At 42.1% G+C, this 13053-nt stretch overlaps 1 protein-coding gene across 1 annotated transcript in view; it reads left to right on the top strand.

Annotated features, from left to right (window-relative positions):
* The first annotated feature begins 218 nt into the window (after window positions 1-218).
* The window catches only part of AR (androgen receptor), a 225282-nt gene continuing 212447 nt past the window's right edge, over window positions 219-13053 (top strand). The window contains exon 1 of the mRNA XM_037512314.2: window positions 219-2988. Within this exon, the coding sequence (XP_037368211.2) occupies window positions 1421-2988 (1568 nt within the window). The 5' untranslated portion in view covers window positions 219-1420. The remainder of the gene's footprint in view (window positions 2989-13053) is intronic.

Raw genomic sequence — 13053 nt, 5'->3', positions numbered from 1 at the left:
AAAGGACCAGGCGATATTCAGGGATCTGGGGTCTTCAGCGCTACAGCAATCCTTTTCTGAGCTCACCCACCGGGCGACTGCACTAGTTTCTCCAAAACCACCCAGGGTTTGCGCGCTGTGAGGGGAGGAGAGAAAAGGAAAGGGGAGGGGAGAAGGGAGGGGAGGAGAGGGAGAAAGGAGGTGGGAAGGAGAGGAGGCCGGCCCAGCGGGGGCGGGATCTAACTCGCAAACTGTTGCATTTGCTCCGCACTTCCCTGCGCCCCCTCGGAGATCCCAGAGAGCCGGCGTGCTGGGAGAGCCCGTGCGTCCCGAAGCAACGTGGAGCAGAGGAGGCGACGGAGGTAAGGCGACCGAGCTAGCTGCTCCCGTGCGTGACTAGAGCCTAAGGAACACATCGCGTCAACCCCAGCCAGGCTCGGGCAAGGGCCGACGCCTCTTGCGGCTCAGCAGCTCGAAGCCGCCGCCCCGGAGCTGCCCTTTCCTCTTTGGTGAAGTTTTTGAAAGCTGCCAGAGAGACTCGGAGAAAGCAAGGAAAGTGCCTGGTAGGACTGACGACTGCCTTTGTCCTTCCTCCTACCCTCTTTCCCTCTCGGGTCTCCTCTCCTGCAGCTGCCTCAGATTGCTCCTCTGTACCCGCCCACTCCCCTCCCCCAAGTCTGCCCTGTAAGACCAGCTGGAGTTTGCAGAGAGGTAACTCCCTTTGGCTGCGGGCTGGCGAGCTAGCTGCACGTTGCAAAGCCGGCTCTGGGAAGACGTCTCTGGGGAGAAGGTCGACCTGGGAGCGGCTTCAGCACTACAGCCAAGACCTGGCCGGTTAGGCGGGGCGCGGGGCGGCCCGCAGGTTCCCCCTCTACCACCCACTGCATGCACCTCCTCAGCCAGTTTGTGGGGCAAGAGATCGCTGGGTGAAAAGGCAGGGCTTCAGTAGCCAAAAGCAAAACAAAAGCAAGCAAGCAAGCAAGCAAGCAAAGAAACAAACAAGAAAAACCAAGACAAGCAAACAACGACAACAACAAATCGACTCAAAACAAAACAAAACATCCAAAGCAAAAAGAAAATAACCCGGTTCCTATCTGCACCTGCTTCAGTGGACACTGAATTTGGAAAGCGGAGGAGTCTCCTTTTTTTTTTTTTTTCCTTCAAGGTTTGAGCTGCTTTTGAATTAACTCTCCAAGTATTCAGAAACAGACTGCTGGCTTAGCAGAGCAGATCTTGTGCAGCACGTGTTTTCCTCTGCGCGAGACTTTTAGACTGTCAGAGCGCGTTTCTGAGGTTATTCCCTCAAGTTTCCGTCTTAGAGCTTCCCGCAGGTGGGCTGCTAGCTGCAGAGACTACCGCATCGCAGCCTGTTGAACTCTTTTTAGCAAGAGAGGGGACGCGAGGTAAAGGGGTTGGGTGGAAGATTCAACCAAGCTCAAGGATGGAGGTGCAGTTAGGACTGGGGAGGGTCTACCCCAGGCCGCCTTCCAAGACCTACAGGGGAGCTTTCCAGAATTTATTCCAGAGTGTGCGTGAAGTGATCCAGAACCCTGGGCCCCGGCACCCTGAGGCCTCCAGCACAGCACCTCCCGGCGCCCGTCTGCAGCAGCGGCAGGAGACCAGTTCCCGGCAGCAGCAGCAGCAGTGTGAGGATGGTTCTTCCCAAACCCAGAGCAGAGGGCCCACGGGCTACCTGGCCTTGGATGAGGAACGGCAGCCTTCACAACAGCAGTCAGTTCCCGAGGGCCACCCTGAGAGCAGCCGTGTCCCTGAGCACAGAGCAACCGTGGCTGCCGGCAAGGGGCTGCAGCAGCAGCCACCAGCACCTCCGGATGAGGATGACTCAGCTGCCCCATCCACATTGTCCCTGCTGGGCCCCACTTTCCCGGCCTTAAGCAGCTGCTCTGCTGATCTCAAAGACATCCTGAGTGAGGCCGGCACCATGCAACTCCTGCAGCAGCAGCAGCAGCAGCAGCAGCAGCAGCAGCAGCAGCAGCAGCAGCAGCAGCAGCAGCAGCAGCAGCAGCAGCAGCAGCAGCAGGAGGCTGTGTCTGAAGGTAGCAGCAGCGGGAGAGCCAGGGAAGCCCCTGGGGCTCCCTTGTCCTCCAAGGACAGTTACCCAGGGGGCACCTCAACCATCTCAGACAGCGCCAAGGAGTTGTGTAAGGCAGTGTCCGTGTCCATGGGCTTGGGTGTGGAGACATTGGAACATCTGAGTCCTGGGGAACAGCTTCGGGGAGATTGCATGTATGCCCCGCTCCTGGGAGGTCCACCTGCTGTGCGTTCCACTCCTTGTGCCCCCCTAGCTGAATGCAAAGGTTCTTTGCTGGATGATGGCCCAGGCAAGGGCACCGAAGAGACTGCTGAGTATTCCCCTTACAAGGCAGGTTATGCCAAAGGACTGGAAGGCGAGAACCTTGGTTGCACTGGCAATAGTGAAGCAGGGTGCTCTGGAACACTTGAGCTGCCACCCACCCTGTCTCTCTACAAGTCTGGAGCACTGGAGGAGGCAGCAGCTTATCAGAGTCGCGACTACTACAACTTTCCACTAGCCCTGGCTGGGCCACCGCCCCCTGCACCACCTCCTGGACATCCTCATGCCCGCATCAAGCTAGAGAACCCCTTGGAGTATGGTAGTGCCTGGGCAGCTGCGGCAGCACAATGCCGCTATGGGGATTTAGGGAGCCTTCACACCGGAGGTGCTGCAGGGCCAGGCACAGGCTCACCCTCAGCTGCCACCTCCTCCTCCTGGCACACTCTCTTCACAGCTGAAGAAGGCCAGCTCTATGGGCCCTGTGGGAGCAGCACAGGTGAGGCAGGGTCTGTAGCCACCTTTGGTTACACTAGGCCACCTCAGGGGCTGGCAAGCCAGGAAGGAGACTTTAACTCACCTGATGTGTGGTATCCCGGTGGAATGGTGAGCAGAGTGCCCTATCCAAGTCCCAGTTGTGTCAAAAGTGAGATGGGCCCCTGGATGGAGAGCTACTCTGGACCTTATGGGGATATGCGGTAAGTTTCTCCTTCTAGCAATGTTTTTTAGTCTAGAGTCAATCTGTGCTCTGCCGTATTTATTTTCTTCCTCCTCCCCAACACTCTGCCTTGGGGAGATCTCAGTAAGGTTCAATAGAAAGGGCAGCCTTAATCTGGAGCCTTCCCTTGACTCCTGGCCTGATTCAACCTGTGCGTTCCAAAACCTCACTGTGAACCAATCCCCACTGCTGCTAGCCCCGGGTGCGGGTTTGTGCCCTTGCCTTTTTCTTGATAACCCCTCACCCCAGCGTTTTAAAGTCCTAGCTTTTTCATGGTATTCCATGTGCTGCAGGGTCCAAACTTAAATCCAATTGCAGGGGCTACCTTCAGAAATAAAGCCCTTAAGCCCCATCCCTATTACTTTTTCTCCTGCCTTCCCCCAAATTGAGAACCTGGACAAGAAATGTGGGTAGTTTCTCCTCTTGGAGTCTTAAGGTTTTGCCATCCAGACTGTGGGTTGGTGTTACTAGGTTAGAGGCAAAGGACCCAGCCCAAGCCTTTCACAGCCTACCTTCTCCAAAGCCATAAAATGGAGTGCCACATTAGGCAAAGAAGGTGGTCTCTGGGTTCTGGGGGCTGCTAGCTGAAGAAGGGGTGAACTCCCCTTCTTTACAACAACTGTGGACTTGCCACACAGGTGGAAGTCAGCAGAGAGAATAGAAGAAGGCACCAGTAGAGCAAGCAAAAGACAACTTTCTTAGTAGACTCTGGGAAGGATTTGCAATCACAGGTTGACTGTTGGAAGTAGCTGTTTGAGATGGATGGTTTTCTCCCTTGAAGTATTTGTTTGTGCTGTGAATTGCAACAGTCACAGTTCCCTATTTCAACTCTGCATCAGCTCTATAAAGAAAATGTTATTTTAGTGAACAATTTAACCAGACTTGAGTCTGACTTATAAAAATGTTGGAAAAAAATTAAAGGATTCACTGCTATTCTAGTGTGCTCAGAAATCTGTTTTGGGGAAGGAAGAGTGAGGCTTTTCAATATATTTCTTCATTTTAAGGGCATACTTGCATTTTAAAACATGAGCTGTTAGCTTTAATAAATTGAGAAAGAGTGTTAGTGACCTATGACCATGATCTTGCCCAAGAGTTTTAATTAGGACTTGAGAAAAATGATAATTTCATCTTGCTTATTTAAAATTCTTCCTTACTGCAATTGTTGAGTTTCCCAGAGACCATCTTGATGATTTTCACCCAGCAAGCTATTTTATCCCAGTGAGGGAGGGCATATTAACTAGGGAATAACTCCTCAGGGTTGCTGAACACTGATGTCCCGATGAACTTGTTTCTTCTTCTGTGTTTCTGTATTTTATCTGTGACTTTTCAAAAATTTGTATTAACATTAGCATCTTTAGTGACTTAAATCCAGCAATTTGCCTTCTTTCACTGATGTTTCTGTACTTGCAGGGTTGATGGCACAGTGTTAGAAAAGAAAAAAAAGGGGGAAGGATTTTATAAAATGTTATTTTATTGGGGATATTGAAGGAACAGCTAATTGTAAGACTGCATTCTACTGGCTTTTTAAGGTTTGGCTTAGAGGATTTTCAAAGGGTTCATTTATATCAACAGTCATTTCCAGTTTATTTTAAGGCTTTATATATGTGTATGTATGTGTGTGTGTGTGTATATATATATATATATATATATGTGTGTGTGTGTGTGTGTGTGTGTGTGTATATATATATATATATATATATTGCTATGTGATTAAACCTTGGGATAAAATGTCTTCATTTTATGAGAACAGATTTATTCAGTAGGGATATTTCCCTCTCTGCTCCCCCCCAACAAGGTCAATAGTGGAGCCCTCTTCTACTGTTAACTTTTCTAAGGGAGAGGGTAATATCTAAGATGTTTTTTGACCTATATGATGCTTAACCCAGTCACTGGAAGCATTCTTTAGTCTTCTGCATGCCCCCCCCTTCCCTACTAACTCAATTAACCAGGAGAAAATGAATGATTCCACGTGTTTATTAAGGGATGTGTGTTTTTGAAGGCATTATCTGAAATTTTCTGGGAGTAGCTATAGAGAACAAAAAGTTTTCTTCATTAGGTGTGCAGTAATCTAGGTGGTTTAATCCCCGATCTTAATGGAAAAGCTTCTCTAAGATGTGCTTAAATTAGTGACCTCAACCGCTGAAATTATCAGATTCAAATAAAATGCACAATTATTTAATGTTTCTACTCTGTGAATGCTGTGCCGGTTAAGGGGATTCTAGGGGGGAAACTGGCATTCCTGTTTTACGGGTTGACAAAGAATTTTCATTTGTAGAATTTAGAAAATTTTTGAGCAAAAAAAAAAAAAAAAAAAAAAAAGAAATTAGCCTTTCCACCCTTTCTGTATCACATGCATTATATGCCAACTTTGAGTTAAAAAGAAAAAAAAAAAAAAAAAAAAAAAAAAAAAACCTCTCAACATTCTAGAGATTTCCAATAACCTGTTAGATTCTCCAGTGGTATGGGTTTTTAAAAACATCAGTTTTTGTTTTTGTATTGTTTTTGTTTTTGTTTTTTGAGGGCAGGATAAGGATACACTTTACTAACTTTTGGAATAGCTATGCTCTTATATATCTACAAGTTTCTGCCTAAAGGAGAAAGGTGAAGGTGATTTCCCTTTCTGGGTTTGAAAACTGATTTAGACAGAATGAATAATGAAAAATAATGAAGCTTGTGTGAAGTCCTGATGATATTTAATGGAGCTTTTATTTTTTCAGAGCTCAAAAAGACTACAACTTTTTAATTGGCCCTGTCTCACTTGACGGAAGTAGGACCCTTTATATCGCAGCTAGTTACACAGTAATAGGACAAATATTAATTCTTGCGAGTTGAGGCCCAGGGAAGTCTGTGGAGGAATTTAGAGTTGGGGTTTAGATAAAATATCCAGATGCAAAAATAACACTTTAATTTTTCTTTTGGTAATTTGTTGTGGTCTTCATAGCTAGTTTTTTAGGAGTGCTTTGAGATTGGCAAATCCTGGCATTCTCTGTTATTTTTTTAAAGACATTTTATTAATTTTCCATTCCTCCTTCTCCCTTAGATATCAACCGGCTTTTTTATGACTATCTTGCAAGGAGCAGTTTCCCTATTTTATAAAACTAAATTGTGCTTTGGTAATAAAATAGACTGATGCTCTCTGTTAGTAGCCTTTGAGGTTTAGTGTATTGGAAAGACACATCCTCTTTCCATGATCAGGAAATAATCAGTGAGTTCTGTCTGAATACCAGTAATCAGAACTCAAAGCAAACCATTCTTGGTGGAACTCCATTTCAAAATATGTGTAGTATGTAGCTATGGAAGGCTCCTCTTGCTTTTCCAGAGTATTTTTCTCTCAACTTGGCCAAAGATTAGCATCAGTGTGAGATTTTTTCAAAGAAGCTTGCAGTCTTCCAATTGTAAGGTGACTTTGGAGTACTTTCTTGATAGTGCTAATTTAACCACATCCGACTTCCATTCTTTTAGCTATGAACCTTGATATAATATACTCAATTTGTTGGTGCTACTTAATTTTAATTTGTAAAATGTTTTCCCTTCCTATAGTAATGTTCTCATATGTTGCACATATATGCATTTAAAGAGAATAATTCTTGCTTCTTCTAACTCTTAAAAAATATTGTGGTTGCTCTTGGTGGGGTTTTGTGAATTGGAGTTAAAAGAGTATGGCCAATTTTATCATTATTATTACTATTATTATTCATGGTGGTAACCAAAACTACCAGTTTTATTCAGAACACAGCTGAGGCAGGCAGCAGAATGCTTACTGGGTGTGGCAGGCAAGGGTCTTATTCTGTAACCAACCTGAAACTATGATTCTGGAAAATAAAAAGCAAACAAAATATCAGGTTTTGTGAGATTAGTCGGGGAGGGAAAAGGAAACCTCTCCCCAGTCCCTACTCCACCATTTTCTCTTTGTCTGCAGCTTCTTCAAGTGCTGCCTGTCACCGATTTTCTTTTATTCCACTCCTTTAATGCTTTTCACAATGAAATACAGATTTTTCTGACAATTTTTTAAATTATACCTGTAGCTGACACACACACACGCACACTTATGTATAAATTAAAATCTGGAAAGTAACAGATCAGATCAATCCCAGCACCTCTCTCTTTTGAGGCTAGATGACTTTAAGGGGTTGCAAAATGAATAGCTTTTTTTTTTTTTTTTTAAACCTATCAGTTACAGCCTTATTCAGTAACTGCAGAGGGAGCTGAACTGGATGGTTTAAGGATTTGTTGATTCAGTGAAGTATTTTGCCAGCTGCTGTCTCTGTCCCTCTCTGTTCACTGACCATTTGGCAACTTTTTCTCAAAGCCTGAGATCACAGTACCCTCTCCCCTCTGAGAGCTCTGTTTCGGTCAGAATTCTGAAGCACTTTTGAAAGCAGTATTTAATCTGCCTGTGAGGGTATTTGCAAAAGGTGTCTGGGCTAATATGCTGTGGTTATGTGTAAATAAATTATTTGAAAACCAAGAAAAATATTAATTAAATTATTTACTTCAGACTTCCCCTGTCAGAATCCCATCTAGTATTAAGACACTGAATTCATAGTAAATTATCATCCTAAACACAAAGCTGACTTTTTTTCCTTTGTATGTAAAGTACTATACAGTTACTGGTTTTGGTGGACATTTGTCATACTGAAGAGAATTATGAAATTTTGGATTTATATAGCACTTTTTTCAATAAAAAGACCCAGTGTTTTCCAGTTTATTCACTAACACTCATGCAAATTTGAGTAGGTTGGAAGGGTGCTTAGTAAACATCCCTTTACTAGTTGAGGCACTAGAAGTAATTGTATTTTCTATAACATGTGCTTACCATATGAGGAAACCTCTAAGAGTAGCATTTCCAGGCTTTTTTTCCTTAAAGCTTCTTATCTGATGAATGATGTTTTAAATTGTTGTTCAGTAAGGGCTGCTTTTCCATGGCTGCTACATAGAGATGATAGACTGTGAATTATGCACAATTCCTTGCACTTCATGGGTGCCACCACCCCTTCTTTCTCACACAGATTTCTGCTGCCAACCTGCAGGCCACAGCAAGGTTGAGGGAGGTTCCTTTACATAATCTTACAGTTCTGAAGTTCTGGTTACTTTAGAATGTTGCCAATTTAGATCAGGCAGTACCTTTTGTAAATAGCTTTATTTAGACATAATTCACAATATGTATAATTTACCTATTTAAAGTATACATTCAGTAGCTTTTAGTACACTCACAGGTGAGCAACTATTGCCACAATCAATTTTAGAGCATTTAATCACTTTACAGTCAAACCTCCTCCCCAACCCCGAGCAACTATCAACCACCAATCTACTTTCGGTTTCTATGAGAATCATGCAATATGCAATCTTTTGTGACTAACTTCTTTCATGTAGAATAATATTTTCAATGTTTATGCATATTAATGTACGTTTCAGTACTTCATTTTTTTTTTGTAACCATATAATGTTCCATTATATGGGTGTACCATTTTGTATCTATTCATTCACCAATTGATAGACATTGAAGTGCTGCTGCTTTTTAGCTATTATGAATAATACTGCTATGAACATTCATTTACCAGTTTTCTGGTAAACATATGTTTTCAATTATTTTGGGTACATAACTTGGAGTGCAATATATGGGTCAAATGGTAACTCTGTTTAACCTTTTGAGGAACTCCCAAACTGTTTTCAAAAGTAAATGCACCATTTTAGAACCACCAGCAGTGTGAAGGTCCGAATTTCTCTATATGCTGACAATTGTTATTGCTTACCCTTTTGATTATAGCTACCGAGTGGGTACGAAGTGATGTCTCAAAGTGGTTTTGATATGTATCTCTCTAATGCCTAATATTTTTAGGCATTCTTCCGTGTTCTCATTGATTGACTATCATCTGTGGAATAATGTCTCTTCAGGTCTTTTGCTCGCTTTTTAATTTAGGTTATTTGCCTTTATAAGTTGTAAGGTTTTTTTTTTAATATTCTGGTTATTAATCCTGTAACAAATTATGATTTGTACGTATTTTATCACAGTCCAAAGTAGCCTTTTCACTTTCTTTATGCTATCCACTGAAGCACAAAAGTTTTTAATTTTGATGAAGACAAATGACCATTATTTTTCTTTTGTGGTTTGTGATAATTGGGCTATATTTAAGAAGGCTTTGCCTAATTTGAGGTCACAGCTATTTACACTTGCGTTTTCTTCAATAATTTTATAGTTTTAGCTATCAAATTTAGGTTCTTGATCAATTTAAGATATTTTTATATAATTTAAAAATGTGATTAGGGATTTAACTTCTCTCTTTTGCATATAGCTATCCAGTCATTACAGAATCATTAGCTGAATGTTTTCCCCATTGAACTCTTCTCATTCTGTGTAAAATCAATTGACTATAAATGTGAGAGTTTATTTATGGACTCAAGTATATTCCATCACCTATATGCCTATCCTTATACCAATACCACACTGTAATTTTAGTATATTTTGAAATGAAAAAGAGTGAGTTCTCCAACTTTGTTCTGTTTTTTTCAACATTTCCACAAAGAAACCATTTCAGATTCTGAGAGATTGCATTGAATCTATAGATCAGCTTGGGGAGTGTTGCCATCTTAACAATGTTAATCCTTCTGATCCTGACCATAGGGTGTTTTTTTTCATTTTTTCGGTCTTTTTCACTTTTTCAACAACGGTGTGTTGCTTTAAGAGTACAAATTTTATATTTTCTATGTGTTAAATTATTGTTAAATGTTTTATATATTATGCTATTATGATTAGGATTGTTTTTTGCTGTCCTTTTTAGATTGTTCATTCCCAGTATATAGAAATTATATAGAAATATATTTTTTTTTTTGTATATTGACCTTGTAGCCTATAACATTGCTTGAAAGTACCTGAGTTTTGGGCATCTCTAGGACATAAAAACTACAAATGTGTATTTTAGGAAAAAAAAATGACCTGCCTGAAAATTTCAGAAGAACTGTCTTCTATTTACCCTAGTAAGGGTCTGATTTTGCCATTTCCAATATATAGCTGAGGAAAATAAGAACAGCAGCCCTATGTAGCATTCAAAATATGCTTTAACTTTCAACACATCAGGTCTGTTTTAAAAAAGACTACACTTTTTTAAAAAATTTATTTATTTATACAAGAACCAGGGTACAGGCCAGATGTGCAGGAGGGTGAGAGGATTCACCAGAGACAGAATGGGAAACAGAACAGGCAGACTGATGAAATACACTGCTGAGGGGAACAGGGCTGGGTAGGAGAGGTCTGCCATACCATGTGGGATTCTAGCCCGCGGTCTGGGATCCAACCCTTGCTGCAGAGGCTGCCGACGACAGCTTCACAGTGTGGCGCTCAACCGTCTGTGCCACCAGAGAGGCCCCACACTTTTTTTTTTTTAAGATTTATTTATTTATTTAAACAAGCACTGGGTACAGTCAGAAGCGCTGGAGGGTGAGAGAATTCACCAGAGCCAGAGCAGGGAACAGAATAGGCAGACTGACAAAGTACACTGCTGAGGGGAACAGTGGGTGCAGCAGGTCTGTGTGACCTGTGGGACCCTCGCTGGTGGCTGGGGATCGAACCTGTGATGCAGAGGCTGCGGGTAGCTTCACAGCCCAGCGCTCAACTGCTGCGCCACCAGGGGAGGCCCCCCTTTTTTTTAAGATTTTTATTTATTTATTTTTATACAAACACTGGGTACAGTCAGAAGCAGGGGAGGTTGAGAGGATTCACCAGAGCCAGAGCGGGGAACAGAACAGAACAGGTGGACTGTCTAAGTACACTGCTGAGGGGAGCAGCAGACACAGCAGGAGAGGTCTGTGCTCCATGTGGGACCCTCGCCAGGCCAGCGGCCGGGGATCAAACCGGTGCTGCAGAGACTGCGGGCAGCTTCACAGCCCACTGCTCAACCGTTGTGCCACTGGAGAGGCCCCCCACATGTTTGTTTTTTTTAAAGATTTATTTATGCATACAAGAACTGGGGGTGCCAGAGGTGTGGAGTGGGGGTGAGAGGATTCAACAGAGACAAGAGTGGGGAACAGTACAGGCAGCCTGACTGAAATTCACTGCTGAGGGGAGCAGTGGGTGAGACAAGAGAGGTCTGCTGTGCCAGGTGGGTAGCTCCCTGGCAGGCTGGGTTGGGGATAGAACTCTTGCTGCAGAGGCTGTGGATAGCTTCACACTGCTGTGCTTAACCCCTTGTGCCACCAGGGAGGCCCCAGGAAGGTCTTTAGAAAACATTTGGAGAGAAACATAAGTTTTACATAGTTAATAGTCCTCATTTTAGTATTTGAATTGGGTAACTAATGGCACATGGATGAGAAGTAATAATCATTTCTGTACAGAAAATTAACATGAAGCAAATGAAAACTAGGCCAAAGATATCACTAGCTGCATTTGACTTACATTTAAGTTTGTATAAACAGCTGGAGTGATAATTTTATGTTTTAATATGTTGTCCTTTGAATAAAGTAAATACCACCTTTAATCTGGTGTGTATTTCTACAGATGAGTAAATGGCTCATTTACTGTTACATAATTTGGACTTATTTTCAGGAATGCACTACATAACATGAGCATGGATAAAATTCACCTATAAAGGCACTGAGCTTTGGCCTCATTAACACTCTAGTTTAAGGGTCATTATCTAATCAGTTACAGCTCTTGTGTCTTCATTAATGGTAAGTGAATTTCAGGGCACCCAACAAAAGGCCTTATTGTGATCTAGCTGTCCTTAGAAATGAACCTACTAAAGTGATTTTTAAAAGAGTATCCCTCACTGAACAACTTTTCATTAAGTACCTGTTATATGCCCAGCTGTGTACTAAGCAATCAGGGTAAATATGACATGATTCAGGGAAAATACTGAAGTCACTGCCCTCCAGGAATTTACAGCTATTAACAAAACAAAGGCAAAAACAAAACAGAACAGCAATCTAATATTGCCATTATGAAGAGATGTTGGATTTTATGATACAGATATTTTTAATGTAGTGATTTAAAAAATGGATCAATGTAGGCTGAAGTGGTCAACAATATTTCCTATGACTTCCTCTAATCCTTTGTGGATTAAGTGGAATGTGACTAAACTGAAGTGCTAGGATATAGCTTCTTATGGATATTTCAAACACCAGATGTGGTACCTCTGGGAAAACAGTGAATAGTGAACTCCAGCAAGGGGTTGAAATCTATTTTTGTATTGTCAAATTTGCTTTGTCAGTTAAGTTAGTTACTATTTTCTTTCCAGTTCTTTTGGTTATACTATTCATTGCACTTATAGGGAACATGTTTTGAGGTTTTTAAGTTAGACACACCTGCAGTAAAATGAGGACATAATTAAAATTGAGAGTCATTAATGGATCTAAGTTTGGTGTGAGAGCCAATTAAGATGATCAGTGTAGTGGCCAGGTCAAAATTATTATTCTGTTTACAAACTTTACATTGATCATGGAGGGTTACTCTGAGGTTCTATTTAAGTGGAGTTGTAGGGTGTTATTTAAGAAAGGGAAGTGAGACATGCAAATAAAACAATTATTTGAGTAATAGTCACTTTTTTTCTAAAATGAAAACTTTGCTAAATTGGTTGATGTAGCTTTCTAAAATGACCCACCCCTTAAACATGGATTCTTTTCCTCAGATTGATTAGGGTCACTTGTGGAGGTGTAGTACCACTATATGACCACTAGGGGGGCTGCAAGTGTCCTGCTGTAGGATTTCCCTGGGGATTGTTGGCCTCCTTTAGAACTTGAGTCAGAACCACCACTTGGCACCAGACAATAAATAAGTCACTATAGCCACTATAGTACTTTATCTGGTATGTTCTTTCCCAAAGTGCAAAATACTTTTAGTAACACCATTTGACTTCTTGTTATAATTTTCTGAATGTGGAACAGGGAACTGTGGGCATAATCCAGTAGAATTTACAGTTCAGAGAGTAGTTTCATATTTCATAATTGCATTTCATATTTCTATCCTATAGAAGTATCCAGGTTTTATGGTATTATACTATTAATTACAATACTGCTATTTCCATTGTAAATATGTTCAGAAAAGTTAGGTAAC

The sequence above is a fragment of the Talpa occidentalis genome, unplaced genomic scaffold, assembly GCF_014898055.3.
Source record: "Talpa occidentalis isolate TD23 unplaced genomic scaffold, MPIMG_talOcc4v2.1 talOcc4.15, whole genome shotgun sequence".
In the NCBI taxonomy this organism is placed as follows: Eukaryota; Metazoa; Chordata; class Mammalia; order Eulipotyphla; family Talpidae; genus Talpa; species Talpa occidentalis.
This window is presented reverse-complemented; position numbering and strand designations above follow the sequence as displayed.